The 18,457-nt window shown below is 31.3% G+C and overlaps 3 protein-coding genes across 3 annotated transcripts; all 3 read right to left on the reverse strand.

Annotated features, from left to right (window-relative positions):
* Positions 1–6,710: 6,710 nt before the first annotated feature.
* On the reverse strand, positions 6,711–7,966 carry LOC9301882 (protein transport protein Sec61 subunit gamma-1). The gene is made up of 3 exons (XM_002865762.2): positions 7,811–7,966; positions 7,573–7,688; positions 6,711–6,954 (listed from the first exon to the last, which is right to left on the reverse strand). Exons 1-2 carry the CDS (start codon positions 7,902–7,904, stop codon positions 7,573–7,575), a joined length of 210 nt encoding a protein of 69 aa, XP_002865808.1. The 5' UTR covers positions 7,905–7,966; the 3' UTR covers positions 6,711–6,954.
* Positions 7,967–10,473: 2,507 nt separating this feature from the next.
* LOC9301883 (nuclear transcription factor Y subunit C-7) lies at positions 10,474–12,549 on the reverse strand. Its single transcript, XM_021015642.1, has one exon. The coding sequence runs from the start codon at positions 12,041–12,043 to the stop codon at positions 11,411–11,413; it is 633 nt and encodes a 210-aa protein (XP_020871301.1). The 5' UTR covers positions 12,044–12,549; the 3' UTR covers positions 10,474–11,410.
* A 1,828-nt stretch (positions 12,550–14,377) lies between these two features.
* On the reverse strand, positions 14,378–15,563 carry LOC9301884 (nuclear transcription factor Y subunit C-6). Its single transcript, XM_002865764.2, has one exon. It carries the CDS (start codon positions 15,182–15,184, stop codon positions 14,579–14,581), a length of 606 nt encoding a protein of 201 aa, XP_002865810.1. The 5' UTR covers positions 15,185–15,563; the 3' UTR covers positions 14,378–14,578.
* Positions 15,564–18,457: the final 2,894 nt, after the last annotated feature.

Below are 18,457 nucleotides of genomic sequence, written 5' to 3' on the forward strand. Positions count from 1 at the left end.
TTTTTTTTTTTGTTGGATCTATATATATTAGTCAAAGTTAAGGATGCAAATAGTCGATGGATTAGGACACAAACCTCATGTTTATAATGCTAAATATAGCATATTCATAACTTCATTTGACTATCAAATAAGAGGAATTGATACACATTTTTTTTAGTAAGATATCAAATTAATACACTCGTTAGCTACTTTAGTACTATATCTTAATCCGGAGTCAACATGTACTAATATTGATAAGTGGCACGATATTTAGATACTCTTTTCGTTTCAATTTAGTTGTCGTTTTAGGATTTAAATTTTGTTTCATAATAGTTGTCGTTTTAGGTTTTCAATGCAAATGTTTGGTGAAAATTCCAGTTTTATCCCTACTGTTTTAATGTTTTGGCCAATGAATTTTTTTATAAAATATATTAATAAAGGTAAAACAGAAAATTTAATACTTTTCTTAATTTGTATGAAAAAACTTTAAACGACAACTAAAACGAAACGGAGAGAGTATTTATTTTGTTTGGTGTGTATTTAATGGAACATCATCCTTATCTTGATACACCAAGCATGCATCCCCAATAAGAACACGCATAGTCCAAGTTGAGAGACAAGCAGGGGAAAAAGAGTTTTGCAATACAAGTTACCAATCAGCTAAGTAAGATACTTTATTTTGTTTTTGTAGGACCATTGATAAGCAACAAAGTATTACAATATATTCGTGTTCTAACATCAATAATAATAATCATAAAAAGATATTTATTTGACAAAGAAGAAAAGTAGATATTTTTTTAATAGATTGATATGAAAATAGAAGGAATGAGCAGGTTTTTGGATTGCATGTGGATAAGATTTTGAAGGATGAAGATTGAAGATTGGAGTTGGTGGAAGACTCATCCTTTTCACCACCACCATGAAACCAGACAAGCCCAAAACTAAAATGATTTATTTTTAAAAAACATATATAAATAAAATATGAATATTAATCTCTTTATTTTCTTTGGGGGGTCGACGAGTTTGGTTGATAATGAGTGTCGCATTTTGTTCCCACAACTGTACCATTTGCATGCCATCATCATCTTTTGTTCAAAGGGTTTGCTTGCAAGAATTGCAATGAACATATATAATTTAATGTGGGATCTACTTGGGTTTAGTTCGCTGAGTATCAACGATACGCATTAATGTTTTTAAAATGGCTTAAACGCTTATTTATATTGTAATCATATTTACTTGAGGAGTACCAGTACAGTATACATGGATCTATGATCTATCCGGCTATGTATTTACTTCTCATTTTGCCTAGTCAACATATTTTCCATTGGAAATAACGATATTTAATGTCAACCTTGAACATTACTTATTATATTAAAACTCAAAACCAATTCGGAAGAGGGAAGGTTGTGAGAAGTGAGAAACAATAAATTTTGTTTTGACCATCTCTAGTCCTAAGTCCTAACATTATAATACTAAGTAAACAATTATCCTACAATGTAAAATTACGTGGGATGTATATAAACTATAAAGGCCAATTTATGGAATAATTCATTCACAAAATGATGTTATGAGATAAAAGCCACATCAAGATTTGCAAGTATCTAAGTATTGCCAAAAGAGTATCCACCTAGTATTTGAATCCCAAATCTCAATATTCCCTTGGAGTGTGGAAGTCTCGAACGCTCAATTTACCAAAAAAAATCACTGATAAAATTGATGACGTCCAAAAGACGTGTTAAGATATCCGTGAGTTTTTTTTTTTTTTCCATGAGTTTTCTATAGTTGAGACAAAATTTATCGTTAGATGTCTCTTTTGAACAACATTTCTAACGTAATGATAATTCACATCAATATGTTTGGTGCATTCGTAGAAAACCGGCTTAACGGTTATTTGAATCGCCAAAAAAAAAACCTGGTTAAACCACGTCAAATTTTAATGATTTTACTATTTGTAAAACAAAATCTGCCCAATTCATCTCACTTTCAACAAAAAAGGTTAAAAGTAGTATAATTTATTACTCTATTTTATTGGTTGGAAGTTTTCATTTTTCATCCATATATTTTTCTGCTCTTTTCTATTTTTGCTTTTCACCTTTTTACTCTATTTTTTTCACCAATCAGACCCTCTATATAGCAGCCATGGATAGTCAAATTTAACATAAGAATGAGATAAGGTTTTACTTCTTTGCTTTCCATAAGATAAGAGAGTCATCAATCAAACGAGAAAAAAAAATGATGTGTTAGTAAACAAGTGGCTTAATTAGAATCACATAAAAAGGACGGATCGAGAAAGATCAGAAGTCGAACTTAGCAAATGTTCTTGGCCCAAAAATACTTTGAGATAGCGAAATGCTGTGATTCAAAATATAATTAATTGTATCTTGTGCTAAACAGGGTCGGCTCAAAAAAATTAAGAATCCTGAGCTGAAAAAAACAATTGGCCCTAATTTCTTATGTATATATAAAAAAAAAAAAAATTTAGACCCTAATTTTAATAAATTTAGTTGAAAAAAAAGACAAAAAAATTTTGGATCCTGTGCATGAGCACTCCCCGCACATGAGGAGAGCCGGCACTGGTGCTAAACCATAATTTTGTTTAGTAGAAAGATCAGCCACTTTAGCTCCATGTAAACAACATTTGGAGATGATGTCAAGCACGTATTTCCTTTGACACAATTAAATGCCAGCCATTCTTCTTTTTACTTCCAAACTTAGAATATACTTCAAAGCTTGGAAGTAGTAAATATGTGTTTATATATGTACACAATTCATAATGATCAACACCGATGGCTTTGCATTAACAGTAGTAAAAAATTGCAAAGCTCCTTACAAGTGTTGGATCTTTTAAACTTTACTCTAATAATTTTGTTATAACGAAATATTGGTCCATTACTAAAAATTTCGTGTGCATGGAACTAAAATTCAAATCTTTCTGATTAGAAACAATAGTATCTTGAATCAACAACGATAACTTGTGATTGTCGTTTGCATAATTTCATTTATACACTCTTAATGATTCCGCACATAGTTTTATCCTGTCTCCGGGTGACCACCAAGCGTCAATATGAGTTTCTATCTGTCGATATAATTATCTAAGCATTACGTAGATACAAGAACATTACAAATTAAATAATTAAAGTAGAAAGGAATGTAATAATTTAAAATGCAACACAGTTCAACCAAAACGTGACGATCATAACATAACAATTATGTCATGGCGATGCTTTGTATTTGTACGTCTGTCACAGACCAACATGTGTTATTTTAAATCCTAAGTTTTGAAAGTATAGGTATTTTAGGTATTAACTATAGTTATTATAATCATGACGCTATTCGAAGTCATTCGCCATGTACACAAGCAAACTTAAGTTCTGAAATGACACATATAATTTTTTTAATGTTGAAAAATCTTTCAGGAGTTTGGTAAGTTAGCACCCACAATATTGCTATTAAATTAGAGTATATCACTACAAATGTCTTACATATTTGAAATAGTCTGAAACACAGTTTAATAAACAAGGGAATCATAATTTTTCTCTCAATGACATAAACAATTTAAACCAAAACGTACGCATAAAAATAATTACTAATCAAATGTATATAACTCGGTTCTAAATCGTTTTGATAAATTTTGTGTGTTTGAACTCAAAACTATCTACATATTAGCTTAATACTTTTAATCTCTATTCTCTAACTTGGAGACCAAACTACCATTGGTTTCGAAGTACAATATTTAGAATCGTATATAACTATATATTCATAAGTAGAGGGAGAGAGGATATAGTGAAGAGGTCAAAATGGTAGAGAAGTTTCTTTTGATCACTTCCATTAAACACCGTTAAGAAATGCAAGACGAGTCACATGTGAGCAATGTCCAACATCGCACGAAACAACAATGACTATGATCTTTTAATATATACATTTTATGATATTTGCCGATGATTTATTGGTATAGTTTTTCTTTTTTTGGTTATTTTACAGCGAAAATTTAAGACTTCTTCCAATCAATAATCAATTCTAAGCCAACCAGCTTATCTAAACCACTTAGACATGCCTTCTAGTACTACTATATGTAGGTTTGTATTAAAATGGCCACAATAGCCAAAAACTTCGTCATACAGTTTTCTTGTAGCAATTAATTATTGCATCTTAGATTTTTAGTTAACTTTATGAGATGCTATAAACTATAGGCTTCTCTATGTCGAATTAATTTCATGGACCGGCCTAAAAGTCTCGAAAACAAACGAAAAAGTTCCAAACAAAAGAATATAAAGAGAGAAGATGTTGGAGCAATTGAGAAATTATATGATGACATGATGAGATTCCAAAGTTAAGTTGCCACATGCTTCATCATGAATTTAGGGAGTTTCACCAAAAGGAGTCAATAAAATTAATTGAAGAGAGAATTGCTGCATGTTCAAGATTTACCAATAAAGACAATTTTTTAAAAGAGAAGAATAATAGAAAGAAAAAGAAGAAGGCATGTTAGGGAAAATGCTTGGCCTCCTTTAGGCAAACCGTTCATGTGTTTCGTTGTGTGTTATTTTATTTTGTACCAAAATATGTTTGTTAGTTTGGGCTCCAAACACACGCAATGTATATGTTGAGAGCCTATGATTCATAGTTTCATACCTTATACCAATAGCTCAATACGGCCGTGACTCACATTTTGGGGCCCTAGGCATATTTTCCGTTTTTTCCTTTTTAATTATCTAAACTCTAATTTAAATGAACATTTATGTATATAAAATAGAAGTTTTTGGAAGCCAAAATCACTTTAAAGGTGAATCTGAAACTATACCACTAGTCGTACTTTTGGTGGTGCATAGTCGTTCTTAGTTATTTAACAAAAGAAATGTTCCCAAGGATTTCACTACTAAACATGATTTGATAGATTCTTTCAAGATAATTGATTGACAACTCGAATATTTAGTCGATTATAATTTAATTCAGACATAGCTTAATTTTTTTAGAAATGGTTACATAAATGAAAATACGATGAGTTACAAGTTCTGCAACGAAAACAACACAAAAATGATTCTAATAGTTGTTTCTTGTAATATGGTCGTTGTGTCAAGTTCGAATTTGTATAATACATATTGGTTGAAAATAAAATATAAGCCTTTTGTTTATTTTTATCTTTAGTATTTCAAAAAATTGACTACTCCAATTATGAAATACAACTAAAAGTCGGAAACAAAACAAAAAACTACAACTGATAACAAATAATTGGTTTTTTCAACCATAGTAGCACGGTCTGGTAGTAAACTCTTTCAAACCCAAATTGCTTTCGCACGACCAATCAAACTTAGATTAAAACTTTTGAGCAGAGCTAGCATCATAAATATATTTTTGTCTCTCAAATGGTCAATACCTTTTACAAAATCTATATCACCATAAATTGTCCAATTGTTCTTCTCCTCATCAATTGTTTTCAACAATATCTTCTTAATAATATACTTATCAGCTACATCGGTTTTCCTCATAGTTGGTTAGTCATCGACAGACATGAAAATGTTCAACATTTTATACCGCAAATTTACTGTTGGGATGCGTAAGAATTTGATACGATACTTTGTCCCATAATCGCTCGTCGTTTATCTCTACTACTAGGTCAAGTGGCAATAATAATCCTCTCTCGGACCAAAAAATCAGGTTGGAATATCTTTAGAGCAGCTTCAATATTGGCTTTAAGCGTACTAAAGACATAGCATGAAGGATCCAAGTGTTTTCAAAATCCTATAAAATTTTGATCTCATGAATGACTGGAGGAGGAACTGGAGGACGATTTTCTGTTTTCTTGATATAAAATATAAATTTTTTTATGAGTAATTTTGGCATATATATTTGTGTTTAATAAATGGATTCCTTTCTAAGTAAGAATGTGCTTGAAACAAAATTATGCCTTTTTTAGATAGTTTTTTTTTTCCTGAAAAGTCTGGGCCATTTTATCAGTAATTTGTGGGATATTTCTATTTTTTGTTATTAAAAAAAAAACAATGGGCCTTTTTATGTATTTTTCTCAACAGATGTCTTTGGGCTGTTGTACTTCTCTGACACCTATTTGGATCAAGCCTAATCTTAGTTGAGAAAATTAAAGAAAAGATGATTCTGGTTTTAGAGATTATATCCACTTGAAAGTGTTCTCTAGCTACTGTAAAAAAAAAATGTGTTCTCTAGCTATTCTCTAGCTGTCTAAAGTTAAAAAGTTTTTGGTGGTCTTTGTAATTCCTTAATTGCTACTTTGTGGTTCATGTATCTTTCATACATAGTAGAAAATTACATTTTTGTTTATGTTAAAAAGTCTTTGGTGTTCTGATTCTTGTGGAAGATTCTATGTTAGTGATATTAATTCAAGATCTGAGTAAGCACTTCAAATTCAATAAGAAATTGGTAAATAGATACTGTAGTGTTATTGACCACACAACAAACAAATGATACAGTAGTATACTGTAGTGTTATTGACCACACAACACACAATGATACAGTAGTATACTGTAGTGTTATTGACCACACCACACAAATGATGATACAGTAGTGTTCTGGTTGCGACATATGAATCTAGAATCTGACAATGTAAGAGAGTTGTGCCTCTCTATGCAATTGGGAAACTTAAGACATCTAAGATTCTAGCTGTCTACTATCGCAATCAAGGGGATCATAGAGAGTTTATTTAAGTTTATTTTTTTTACCCAACTTGGGGAGACTATAGTTCGAGCTTTGGGTGCAAAAGAGAGAACATAATCTGGACTATGAAATGCTCGGCCACAGCTTTCTAAATTAGTTTGCTCTACATTCAAAACACGTCCGATTTTTCAGCTGTGAACAAAAAAGAAGAACCAAAAAAAAACATTGAAACAAATGAAATCCGATTACATAAAACACAGAACTGACTTGTGCCTTCTCTTGGAAACAAGAAAGCCTCTAAATCTTCCTTTCTCAAAACATAGAACTGACTTGTGTATCCGTTGCTTTCTGCAAACACACCAACAAAAATAGCTTAGAAGAGTATCTCCCAAAGTAAAAGGAAACAATAGTTTTCACATAATCTAGTTAGTAAAAGAAAGCAAATATCTTCCTCAACCATCTTCCCTTGAAAGCCAATTGCTAAAGCACAAATCTCTAAAATTATCAAAATTCTAGACTCATATATACAAACGTCTGCAACCAAACAACTACAGTTTCTATCTATTTACAAATTTCTCATTGACTAACGTAAAAGCTTCCACACGATTTTTTTTCAAGACTGACATATGAACACCATGATAGAAAGAAATATACAAGAACCACAAAAAGTGGCAACTAAAGAAATTACAGAGAATAATTAGTGACTGTGCTATGCAAAGGCCTACACTTGGAAGTAAAAAATTCGACTTTCTTAGTCTAAGGCTAGTTTTCATAGACTCTTATTCTCCATGGTCTAATCATAAAATGGGTACTTACAACAATCAAACACAAGAACTGATGCTACGATTTCTCATCCAATGACATTTACACGAACCAGTATGAAGAATTCCATCAATGCACAAAATCACCATCATCTACATCAACATCATTCACATAAGGAGCTAGAATTCAAATCGAGGAATTTACCTAAGTGGCACCGACGATGATGTTGTTGATCGGAATAAAGATTAGCTTCACAAAGAAGCCAACGAATCCCATTACCACAAACCCAATCGCGGTACGAACTGCAACTTTCGTGAATTCTACAAAACCAAAACAACGCAAAATTCAAACCATAGTCACCAAGTACACAGATCGGAATAATCGAAACCACAGATCCAACAACGAATCACAAATCCCGAATCGAAGGACGATATAAAATTACCTTTGCGATCTGGCTTGTGGCAACGCTTAACGAGACGAATACTATCCTTAGCGAAGTCTCTGAGAGGATCAACGACGGAATCAATGGCGTCCATGGCGGCGATCTTTAGCTTCGATTTGAATGATCTGAAAATTGGAAATTGAATCTCAACTGAGTTTCTCTAAAAAGTTAAAATCGGAGGAGACGATGAAAGAACGTCACAACGACCAATCACAAGACGAGTTTGATGACACGTCGGATAAGTTTAACACGTCAGCTTTGTAATGGGCTCATACTCAATTTATGGCCCAGATGGCCCAGATCCATTACAGGCAAAGCAACCATAGTGTAGCTGGTCACGTTTTTTTTTTTTTTTATAATAATATAACAAACTTATAAAGTTTGAACAAAAAAAACAAAAAACTTATTAAGTAACAAGGAGCAATATAATTCAGTAATCGTAGAAAAAAATTCGTAATTTAATAAGTATATAAAAAAATGCGAAGTTATTTTTGGTGATGAGAGATATAATACTCCCTCCATTTCGTTTTACTTGTCGTTTTAGAGTTAAAATTTTGTTTCATAATAGTTGTCGTTTTAGGTTTTCGATGCAAATGTTTTGTGAAAATTCCAGTTTTATCCCTACTGTTTTAATGTTTCGGCCAATGAATTTTTTTTAAAAATATATTAATAAAGGATAAAACAGAAAATTTAATGATTTTCTTAATTTGTGTGAGAAAACCTTAAACGATAACTAAAACGAAACAGAGGGAGTAGGATAAACATAAATAAAATTTTGTGTTTGAAGGTAGCCGATTACCGCAAACGAAAACATGCAGCAGCGTTGGTTGCCAACTTGCCATTCGACTGATCTATGTCTTTTTTCTCGGTTACTTTTATCGTTCCAACTTCCTCAACAGAATGGTCTTCTTTCAAATATGGATTTTATATTTATTAGTGTTCAATTAGATTTTGTAACTATGGTCACGACTGCCCCGTAATATTTTGATCGCTAAAGCAAAACAAAATAAGTAAGACGATTAACAAAACTATTTATTAAAAAAAAAACACACAAAAAGGCTTTCTCATGAATCGAATTTGTCACTTACATGTCAATAAATGAGTTTTCTCTACTCCAAAATTTATGATATACATTTTCACAACTAAAGCACCAACTTTAGCAATGGGTTAAACCTGACTATGGCAAAGGACTTCTCGTTTGTACTATAAAGGACGGAACACCAACAAGCTATTAGTTTGATGATTGGAGTAGTGTACGACATTTAATAGATGTCTTGAATTCAGATGATCCGAGTGATACGAGACTACGGTTAGGTTGATTAGGCCACCGGTTAGAACGTTTTAATTAATTAGTTTTGGTGGTTTACTTTATGAGTTTGGTTACCATGATTTCCTTTCTATGTTAAAGAAAACAGGTTAGAATCTAAGTTGTATCATAGCCTATATAAATATAGGTCTTAATGCTAACGAGAACTGAACTTCCAAGAATTAACCTTAATCTCCAAGAGAGCTTAGGGTTAAGAGGAAGGTTGCTTAAATATTTCTTGTCTCTTACGTTTAACAAAGGTTCCGAATATGAGTTTGAAGATGAAAACTTTGGCTCATATCACCGAGATTCATGGAACAAGATCCCATGAATGGATACTCCCGTCTATGATGAAAACTAGAAAACCTCTGTTCATTTCCGTTTGGAATGTTTTGAGTTCTTTGATTAGAGCCTCCCCAAGAATCTTATACATGGGGTTCCAAAGGTAGCATAAAATCTTTCTTCAGCACAAAAACTACTTAGAAGTTACTTAGACCATCATTGGAGGGAAAGCAGTTAGGTTTCCAAGAGATATCCTAAATACTCTTTTATGTTTTGGATTACAAATCTAAATAGGGGTCTAACCGATGCATCCATTGGAGGCTTTTATCGAGACATCAAGTTTTGGGCATCTAAATTCAAAGAGATTTTTTTTTTTCATGTAAACCGTGGTTGTAACCAAGTTGCTCATAATCTTGCCCAGTTTGGGTGTAGTTCTATTTGTTTTTATTCTGCTAACCATGATCCCCCTCCTTGGTTGGTGAACATTTTGTATGATGATATTTCAAGTTAATACAATTTGCTTTGACGAAAAAAAAAAAAAAAATCTAAATAGGATTCCTTTAAAGACTATATATTGTATATGTTCTAAATATTTTATGCCTAACAGCTTGCCCTCACTCTCCACTTTCACAACAAAAATCATAATATTAACAAAAGCAAAAATTCATAACTCAAAAAGAAATTCAAAATTAAATCTCTCGAAAGCGGCTACAATCCTAAACTTCAAACCACACTTCAGCTTTCGCCATTGTTTCCTCCATACTCAAAATCTGTAATTGGTGTTTTAAAAAACTAATGAAACCAATGCTTTCGAAGTTTGAACAAAGAACTTTTTTACTTTGTCTCTAAATTAACGTTAATTATAGTGGTGTTTAGAAATTTTTTTTTACGGTTTTTGGTTACTCTTTACTGTAGCCATTTAAGTAAAAAGAAAATGAAACCAAATGGACAGAGTGAGGACCCTTTTTATAAAAAGAAAGATTTATTGCTTCTAAAAAAGTAAATAGTCTAAGATTTTTTTCTATCTACACTCTCTTTTTAATAAGAAGAAAGATTTATTGCTTCTAAAAAAGTAAAAAGTCTAAGATTTTTTTCTATCTATAAGATTACGAAGTGGAAATATTTGGTTTTATTATTTGGCTCCTAATTGTCGTTACGATCAATGTTTGTTTTAAGAACCAGTCATGTCTCACACTTGTTACCCACAACGATTTTCAAGGGGATAAAGTTAACTATGTAATGTGACCATTTGAGAGTTCTAAACGGAATTAGCTTAACGGATGAAATAATTTAAACGCGTTGAACACTAACGCAGGCTAAATCTATTTCTTGTAATTTGTAAATATAATAGACATTATTAAGTGATGATGTATTTGATTTTCAAAAATAGAGAATGAGTGTCAATGTGTTATTATCAAAACAGCATACCAATCTACTTCACCATTGAGTTTCTTCTCAAAACAGCTTATCAAGCCATCCACATTTTTGAATATATGGTTTGCGCGCCAAACTTTGTTGAATATCAAGGTTACAATTGAAAGATCCAAGGATTTCTTCTAAATAATATGTTTCTCGTAAGATCTATTTACACATTAGATGTTGTTCTTATCTTGAAAAAAAGATGTGAAAAACAACTCATGCCAAATTTAGAAAACTTTAATAAAATATCAGTGGTTTGGACGCTAAATTCCGTTCCGTAATCAAATCGGAATAGAATTTTCGCACGAAAATCCATTTTAAAATCAAATGCTGGAAAATTCGGTTTCAAAAAAATTTTGGTGATTCCTTGGCATAATCTAATCTAAAGCAAAAAAAAAAAAAAGAATTAACTAAAATTCCATTGTCTTCCATACATTTATTTCATCAATAAACACATGAAAGACTAAACATAACATCAACAACAACAAAACACATGACATAAACGAAAACAAAACATATATAACAACAAGAACATGAGTCAATAGAGATACAAATTCTCACAAAAGCATTACAACCCTAAAACCCAACACTTTTCAATTCCCGCCGCTGCTTCCTCCAATTTCCTCAGCTGCCTCCTCTCCGTCATCAGGCACCGCCGGCCACTCCTGCATCTGCGGCGGTGGCGCGTACGTACAATTACAACCAAACACCGGATGTCCTATCACCATTCCCGGCGGAAGTACTTCACCCTCAGGATGCGGCTTGGGCACGGGATAAGCAGTAACGACGGACGGGTCTCTTGGGACAACGTCGCCAAGGAAGGTAAATTTCAAATCACGAGTCACTGCGGCGGAGATATCGGATCTCTTGAGCGTTTCGCGTCTGCCCTCCACGGTATGAAGCCAAGATTGCATTGTGAGATCAAGAATGAGCATCTCACAGGCCTTCGATATTAGGATGGGAGCTTCCGCAGTGACCTTTTGCACGTTCGCGTCGGACTTCATAATCTTTTTGATCCTCGCTAGTGGAAACTCATTATGTTTAACATCAGAGGCGTTTCCCGTCCGCTCAATCCAATAATTCTGTGTCTGTGTCTGCAGTGAGTACGGCGGCGGCAGTGAATACAACGGCGACGGCAGTGGTTGCGAATAGGATGGTGGCGGCAGCTGTTGCGAAGACGATTGTTGCGGCCACTGGTGGTGGTTGGTGCCGTTGTTTTCTTCCATTTTGACCTTTACGTTTTTCTTGTTCACTTTCTAGGCTAGGGTTTCCATATATAAAGGGACTAAAGCGTAGTTGGTGATTGAGTGGGCTACGAAATCAGCCCAATTATTTTCTCAAATATAAAATTTCACTCTTATTAATTGTTTTGTGTTATACAGTATTACTAATATGTAAAATCCCAAAATATAAAACCTCACTTTTTATTCATTATACACTTTTGTCAATACTTTTTTGATTTTATAAATTTAAAAACTTCAATTTTGGTGCCTTGGAGTGGTTATCTCTTACAGTCGTCGGGCTTTTAGCCAAGTGTTTAGTTGGGCTGATGCTAAACTGAGAAGTTTCCAATGCACAATCCAAAGTAAGTGGAGTCTCCACATAGAGAAGGTGATTTTTTTTGCTTGGAATGGAAAAGATATGATCGATGCTAGCTGTGTTTGAAACACAATGCTTGGCCTGCTTCTTTACGTTATCATTCTCGGGAGATTGCGAATCTTTTCAGCATTTCAAAGAGTGGTGGCGCTTGATACATAAACTATCATGTAAAAGAAGATGCAAATATGTCGATTCGTATGGTGCGTGATCAGACTGATTATATTCTGAAGCATTAATTTAATGTAGGAAATGAACATGTTTCATTATTCAAAGATATCTCAATATGCAATAGCAATTTCAAATTTATGATCACCAATGGTGGAAAGATATATTTGAATAGATGGTTTTCGCGCCAAAGTTCGTTAAATATCATCACTTTAGAATTTAAAGCTCCAAAGATATTGTTCGTTGAAAGAATATCTTTTCCGTAAGATCAACTTCAACTTTAGATTTTCATCTTAATATAAACAGCAATATATACTTGGGTTCACCCCTAGAGGTGAATCCTTTTATCCAGTTCCATTTATTTTAACCAATCAGAATTCGCCACATAATAAAAAAAATTATTTAATTATTATATATAATCTCTAACCACCCTTTTATAAACCCAAACCGATATATAATCTCGTTTAATTACAAAATTTAAATCCTAATTCTCTTTTGTAAATTCAAATCGCCGGTTAAACTTGTTTAATCGAAAAAAATCTAAACTCTAATCGTACTTTCTAAACCCAAACCGATATTTAACTTCGTTTAATTGTAAAATCTAAATCTGTTTATAAACCCAAATCGATATTTAACCTCTTTTAATCATAAAATCTAAACCCTAATCGTACCTATCTAAACCCAAACTGACATTTAACTTCATTTAATTATTAAATCTAAATCCGTTTATAAACCCAAACCGATATTTGACCTCGTTTAATCATAAAATATAAACCCTAACCTTTTTTAATAAACCCAAACCGATACATAATTTTGTTTTAGTGGCAAATTAGATTATATAATTAAATAATTTTTTGATTATTATTATGTGGCAGATTCTGATTGACTGAAATAAATGTAGTGAATATAAGGATTCACCCTTAGGGGTGAACCGAAGTATTTTTCTAATATAAATTACTACTATCTGTTGGGCCGGCCCAACATAATTTGCTGGCTAATGAAAAAAAAATTCTAATCTTTATAAAATTAAACACTTGAACTTTTTACCAAAAGATAAGTAATTAAGATTTGAATTCACAATGAATATTCATGTACTTTACCAATTTACCACAAGTTTCGATCTTAAAAAAAATAACTACTATTTGTTAGGCCGGCCCAACATAATGTGCTGGCTAAAGAAAAAAAAAAAGAAATTTAATGTTTGAAAAACAGTTGCAATTTTTGTTACCAAGAATTAAGTAATTAAGGATCGAAATCGCCATCTAAAAGTAGAAATTCATGGACTTTACCAGTTGATCACAACAGCTTTTTTTTAACTAATGCCCTTATATTAATTTATAGAGTTCATTTGTCTAAAATCTTTGTTTTGTGGGCTTTAATCTAGGGCCGGACCTGTTTACCTAAACCAACTAATCGGGGCAAATCGAACATTTGGTGCGAAAGTTAATTAGTTCGATAAGATAATCAATCAAGATTAATGTTGACTCCTATTGGAGTTGTTGAAGACATTTATGCATATTGCATAGAGCTTGTGATGATAGTAAAAGTTTTTGCTTCTTTGGCTTCTTACATTGTTTCCTATATTCAAATGGTCTCTCTTTTCTCTTCCGTCAAAGGTGATCTTTATTTATCTGAAAAATAGTCAATACAAAGCTGTTCACTCATCCAAGCCAGGAGATTTTGTGAATCAGACTAGAAATCATGGAAAATACAACCAAATTTTGCTAGATTATGGGCTACTAGCAAAATGTAAATATCATATAAAATGAAATGTTTTGGTTTTGTAAGAGACTAAAGACTCCAAAAGAAAATCAAATTCTCACAAAAGCGGTTACAAGTCTATAAAAAATAGCATTTCGCCTTCCACACATTGTTCACCATTTCCAAACCATATTAACATGAAAGCGAATCCGACGAATTAAAAAAAAAAAAAAACTAATAAACTCCACGAAATTTCAAATTCCCATATTGTCGGTTACAAACCCTAAATCAACACTTCAATTTCCGCCGCCGTTTCCTTCATTATCCGCACCCTCATCCTCCCCGTCACCAGCCGCTGCCGGCCACGCCTGCGGTGGCGCGTACATTCCACTACCAGCAACCGGAGTCCCCATCACCACTCCCGGTGGATAATAATATTGAGGTACTCCTCCACCGTCAGGATGTGGCATAGCCACAAAGCCAGGATCAGCCGTGGCGATTCCATCGTCCTTGGGGACAACATCAAGAAGGAAATCATAAGTGAAAGAGCTAGCCACTGCATTAGAGATATCCGATTTCTGAAGCGTGTGGCGTTTGTTCTCCTCGGCATTGAGCCATGACCGCATGGTTAGATCAACGATGAACATTTCGCATGCCTTTGCGAAGAGGATCGGAGCCTCCGCGGAGACCATGTGGACATCAGGATCAGCCTTCATTATCTTTTTTATTCGAGTCAATGGAAGCTGACGGTTTTTGAAATCAGAGACGGTTTCCATTTGCTCGATCCAGTAATTACGTAACTGAGGGTTGGATGATGCCATCGGCGGTAGCTGTGAGTACGACGGTGGTGGCTGGTGGTTGCCGTCGTTCATGTTGTCGCCGTTGTTGTTGTTGTTCTCCATTTTTCACAACTTCTAGGGATTTGGAGGTTGGAAGTGAGATTTTTATCGGAGGGTTGGCATATATTTAAAGGAAACCTAAAAGCGTAGATGGGCTTTAAAGTAGTCAATATATCTCAAATGTGAATCTTTACAATTTTTATTTTTTATTTTTTTTCATTAGACGTATTTAATATTATGATTTAGGTGTGTGACTGGTTAGTGAAAGTTTTTTTTTTGTTTACTACCCAAATTAAGGTGAGAAATTTGCTTTCCTATAAAATTAAAAGGTAAGATTTTGCTAAGATTTATTTTCGTATAGTGTGACACGAAAATGAAAGTCCACATTTTTTTTCCAAAGATTCCACACATTTATTTTTTTTCTATTTGTATAGTGCTACACATATGGAATTTTACACCGTTTTCAATCCACAAATTCACAAATTCAATATTTTTATTCTACATGTTTAATAATACAAGGAAATAAATCTTTTAGTGTAGCCACCCATAAAAGTAATATTTATTTTTGTAATATGTGATTGTGAAATATAATAATTTAATCTACTTATTTTCTCATAATTGTTTTTTATAAAGAATATTTTTTATTATGTTGATGATATCTATGCTAGTATTTTTTAAGTACATCTAACCTTTATTTTAGTAAGTATTTACAAAAATGCTATTATTTTAGGGTGATTTTGAAAATTACCCTGTTTTTAAGTTATACTTTGAAATATAACCTTTTTCTATATTTTTAAAACAAAAACTACAATTATATATAAAATGATAATTTTTTCAAATTTAAATTTAAAGCTATATTTTTAATAAATAAATAAAATTCAAAATTCAGAGAAAAAAATATATACTAAATTCGAAATAATATTAATCATGGTTATATATATATTTATTTTACACAAAAGTAGTTTATTTATTTTATATATTAAATTTTAACAAGATTATATTTTAAAATATAATTAAGGGTGATTTTGAAAATTACCCTGTTTTTAAGTTATACTTTGAAATATAACCTTTTTCTATATTTTTAAAATAAAAACTACAATTATATATAAAATGATAATTTTTTCAAATTTAAATTTAAAGCTATATTTTTAATAAATAAATAAAATTCAAAATTCAGAGAAAAAAATATATACTAAATTCGAAATAATATTAATCATGGTTATATATATATTTATTTTACACAAAAGTAGTTTATTTATTTTATATATTAAATTTTAACAAGATTATATTTTAAAATATAATAAAGTCTATCGCTTAATATCTATCATATTATATAAAAAAAATCTCCAACGTAGCAAACATATTTTTTAACTCAACATACTACCAAAGTTTGCTTCAATTAAACGATTCTCTTTGATTTTTTTTTTTTGCAAAGTAAACTATTTTATTTGTTTTCAATAATAATGAATCATTAAAATCTGCACCATATGACTTAACAAAAAATCATGACTTAACATTGGTAGAATGCTATTATTCATTATTGTTCTGAAAAAATATTTAGGATAATGAATCTTTGGAACTATTAGTTAGATAACATGCAAAGTTACAAAACAACATCTATGGTGAAAAACGAACATGATTTGGTCAACGGACAACTTTGTTTAGATATTTAGTTATTACCAATTAATTGATTTCATATTAAAAAATATAGATCCTTTTGCTTAATTATTATTAAGATTCAATAAGATTTTTTTAGTAATTTTATATATTTAAAAAAAAATTTTAAAAGAAAAACAAAGAGAGGGTATTTTTCAAAAGTGAAAACAAAAAGAGGGTATTTTTCCAAATTTACTCATTATTTTATATCTATGTATCCAAACAATTAATTATCTATTATCCACATAACCAAACACCTTTAAAAGATTTTAAAATTAATTATAAAATTAAAAATATCTATATAATATTCCCCAGTTACTAATATTAGTATTTAGAAGATCTGTTAAGATTTTAAAATAGAATTTTTCTATCATCTTTGTTTGATTTTTTTTCAATTTTTTTGAATCATCACTTGATACATAAAGTTAAAAAAAAATGTAAATTGTTTTCTGCATATATTGTGATTCAAATTTAAAAGACGGACATATATTACTCAATAAATGAAAAAGAATTTATATTATTCTGAAGATAAACATATAACAGTTTAAAATAAGTGATATTGCGGGACGGGATATATGGCGGGACGGGTTTGAATTGACATTAATATTTAAAATATTATTGACCCGACGCTTCAATACGAATGAAATCTTCGTTTGATTTTTTTTTAAAACTACCTATATTATTAGACATATCGAATTAAACTGATTTAATTAAAATTGTATGAAACAAAACTTGTCAAGCGGTATACCATGAATTAAATCCTAGTTCGATACTATAAAAACATTATTTATACCTAATCTGGACCGTCCGGTCCGACTGTTTAACCTGCAATTCAATCACTTCTCTAGTTACGGTTTAGTGCTAATATCCGGCAAAAAAAAGAAAACCCCATATAGATTGTCTTTAACCTACGATCTAGTGAACCGGTTGAACCAACTGTGTAATGGTTCATGAGAATTCATTTGATTTTGGAAATAAAATGTAGGATTTTAATATATTAAGTTACGTTTAGAACCTTTTATTTTTTTTTAAGCGTCGAAATACGACTCAACTCACCTCTCTTGTGTTCTCTGGCATGTCTAGTCTCCTTTGAGTTTTATCTTTTTAGTTTATTTTTTTTGTCATTAGTGATCTCCTACTATTTTAGTATTTTTTCGGTTTACTTTAGATTTTAAAATAGATTAATGATTTTACTGTTATTGTTAGACTTCATATTTTTTAAACATTATATGATTATTTTTATTTTTACAATTATAAAACTATGTAATCTCTATGAATACATTAAACAAATTTGCAGTTGAACCCGGTTGACCCGATGATCCGATGACCCAGAAAGTAGTCCGGTTTGCCTTGTGGATCGGGTTTATAAACATTGCTTAAATAAATAGTGTATTCCATTTTCATATTTGTTTTGGAATTGTATTCTTGTTTCTTATTATATACTAAAAATAAGTAAAAAACCACTCCCTCTGTTTTTAATGAATCCAATTTTAAAAATCTTTCACACATATTAAAAATTAAATATAAATATATAACTTTTTGCAATTAAAAATTTTCTATTACTCTTAACTAACAATATTTAATTAATTTTTTTGAAGTTTATATTCAACATTAGTAACTAACAAAAATGCTTTGAAAACCTAAAAATGTATATTTTTAAAACAATTTTGTTTTCTAAAA

Source organism: Arabidopsis lyrata (assembly GCF_000004255.2).
Source record: "Arabidopsis lyrata subsp. lyrata unplaced genomic scaffold ARALYscaffold_8, whole genome shotgun sequence".
In the NCBI taxonomy this organism is placed as follows: domain Eukaryota; kingdom Viridiplantae; phylum Streptophyta; class Magnoliopsida; order Brassicales; family Brassicaceae; genus Arabidopsis; species Arabidopsis lyrata.

Bases quoted from the DNA above. Each gene is read 5' to 3' on its own strand.
- LOC9301884 (XM_002865764.2), bottom strand. From the start codon at position 15,184: ATGGAGAACAACAACAACAACGGCGACAACATGAACGACGGCAACCAC.
- LOC9301883 (XM_021015642.1), bottom strand. From the start codon at position 12,043: ATGGAAGAAAACAACGGCACCAACCACCACCAGTGGCCGCAACAATCG.
- LOC9301882 (XM_002865762.2), bottom strand. From the start codon at position 7,904: ATGGACGCCATTGATTCCGTCGTTGATCCTCTCAGAGACTTCGCTAAG. The intron at 7,689-7,810 runs GTAATTTTATAT...TTGGTTTTGTAG, and splicing joins CCACAAGCCAGATCGCAAAG to AATTCACGAAAGTTGCAGTT.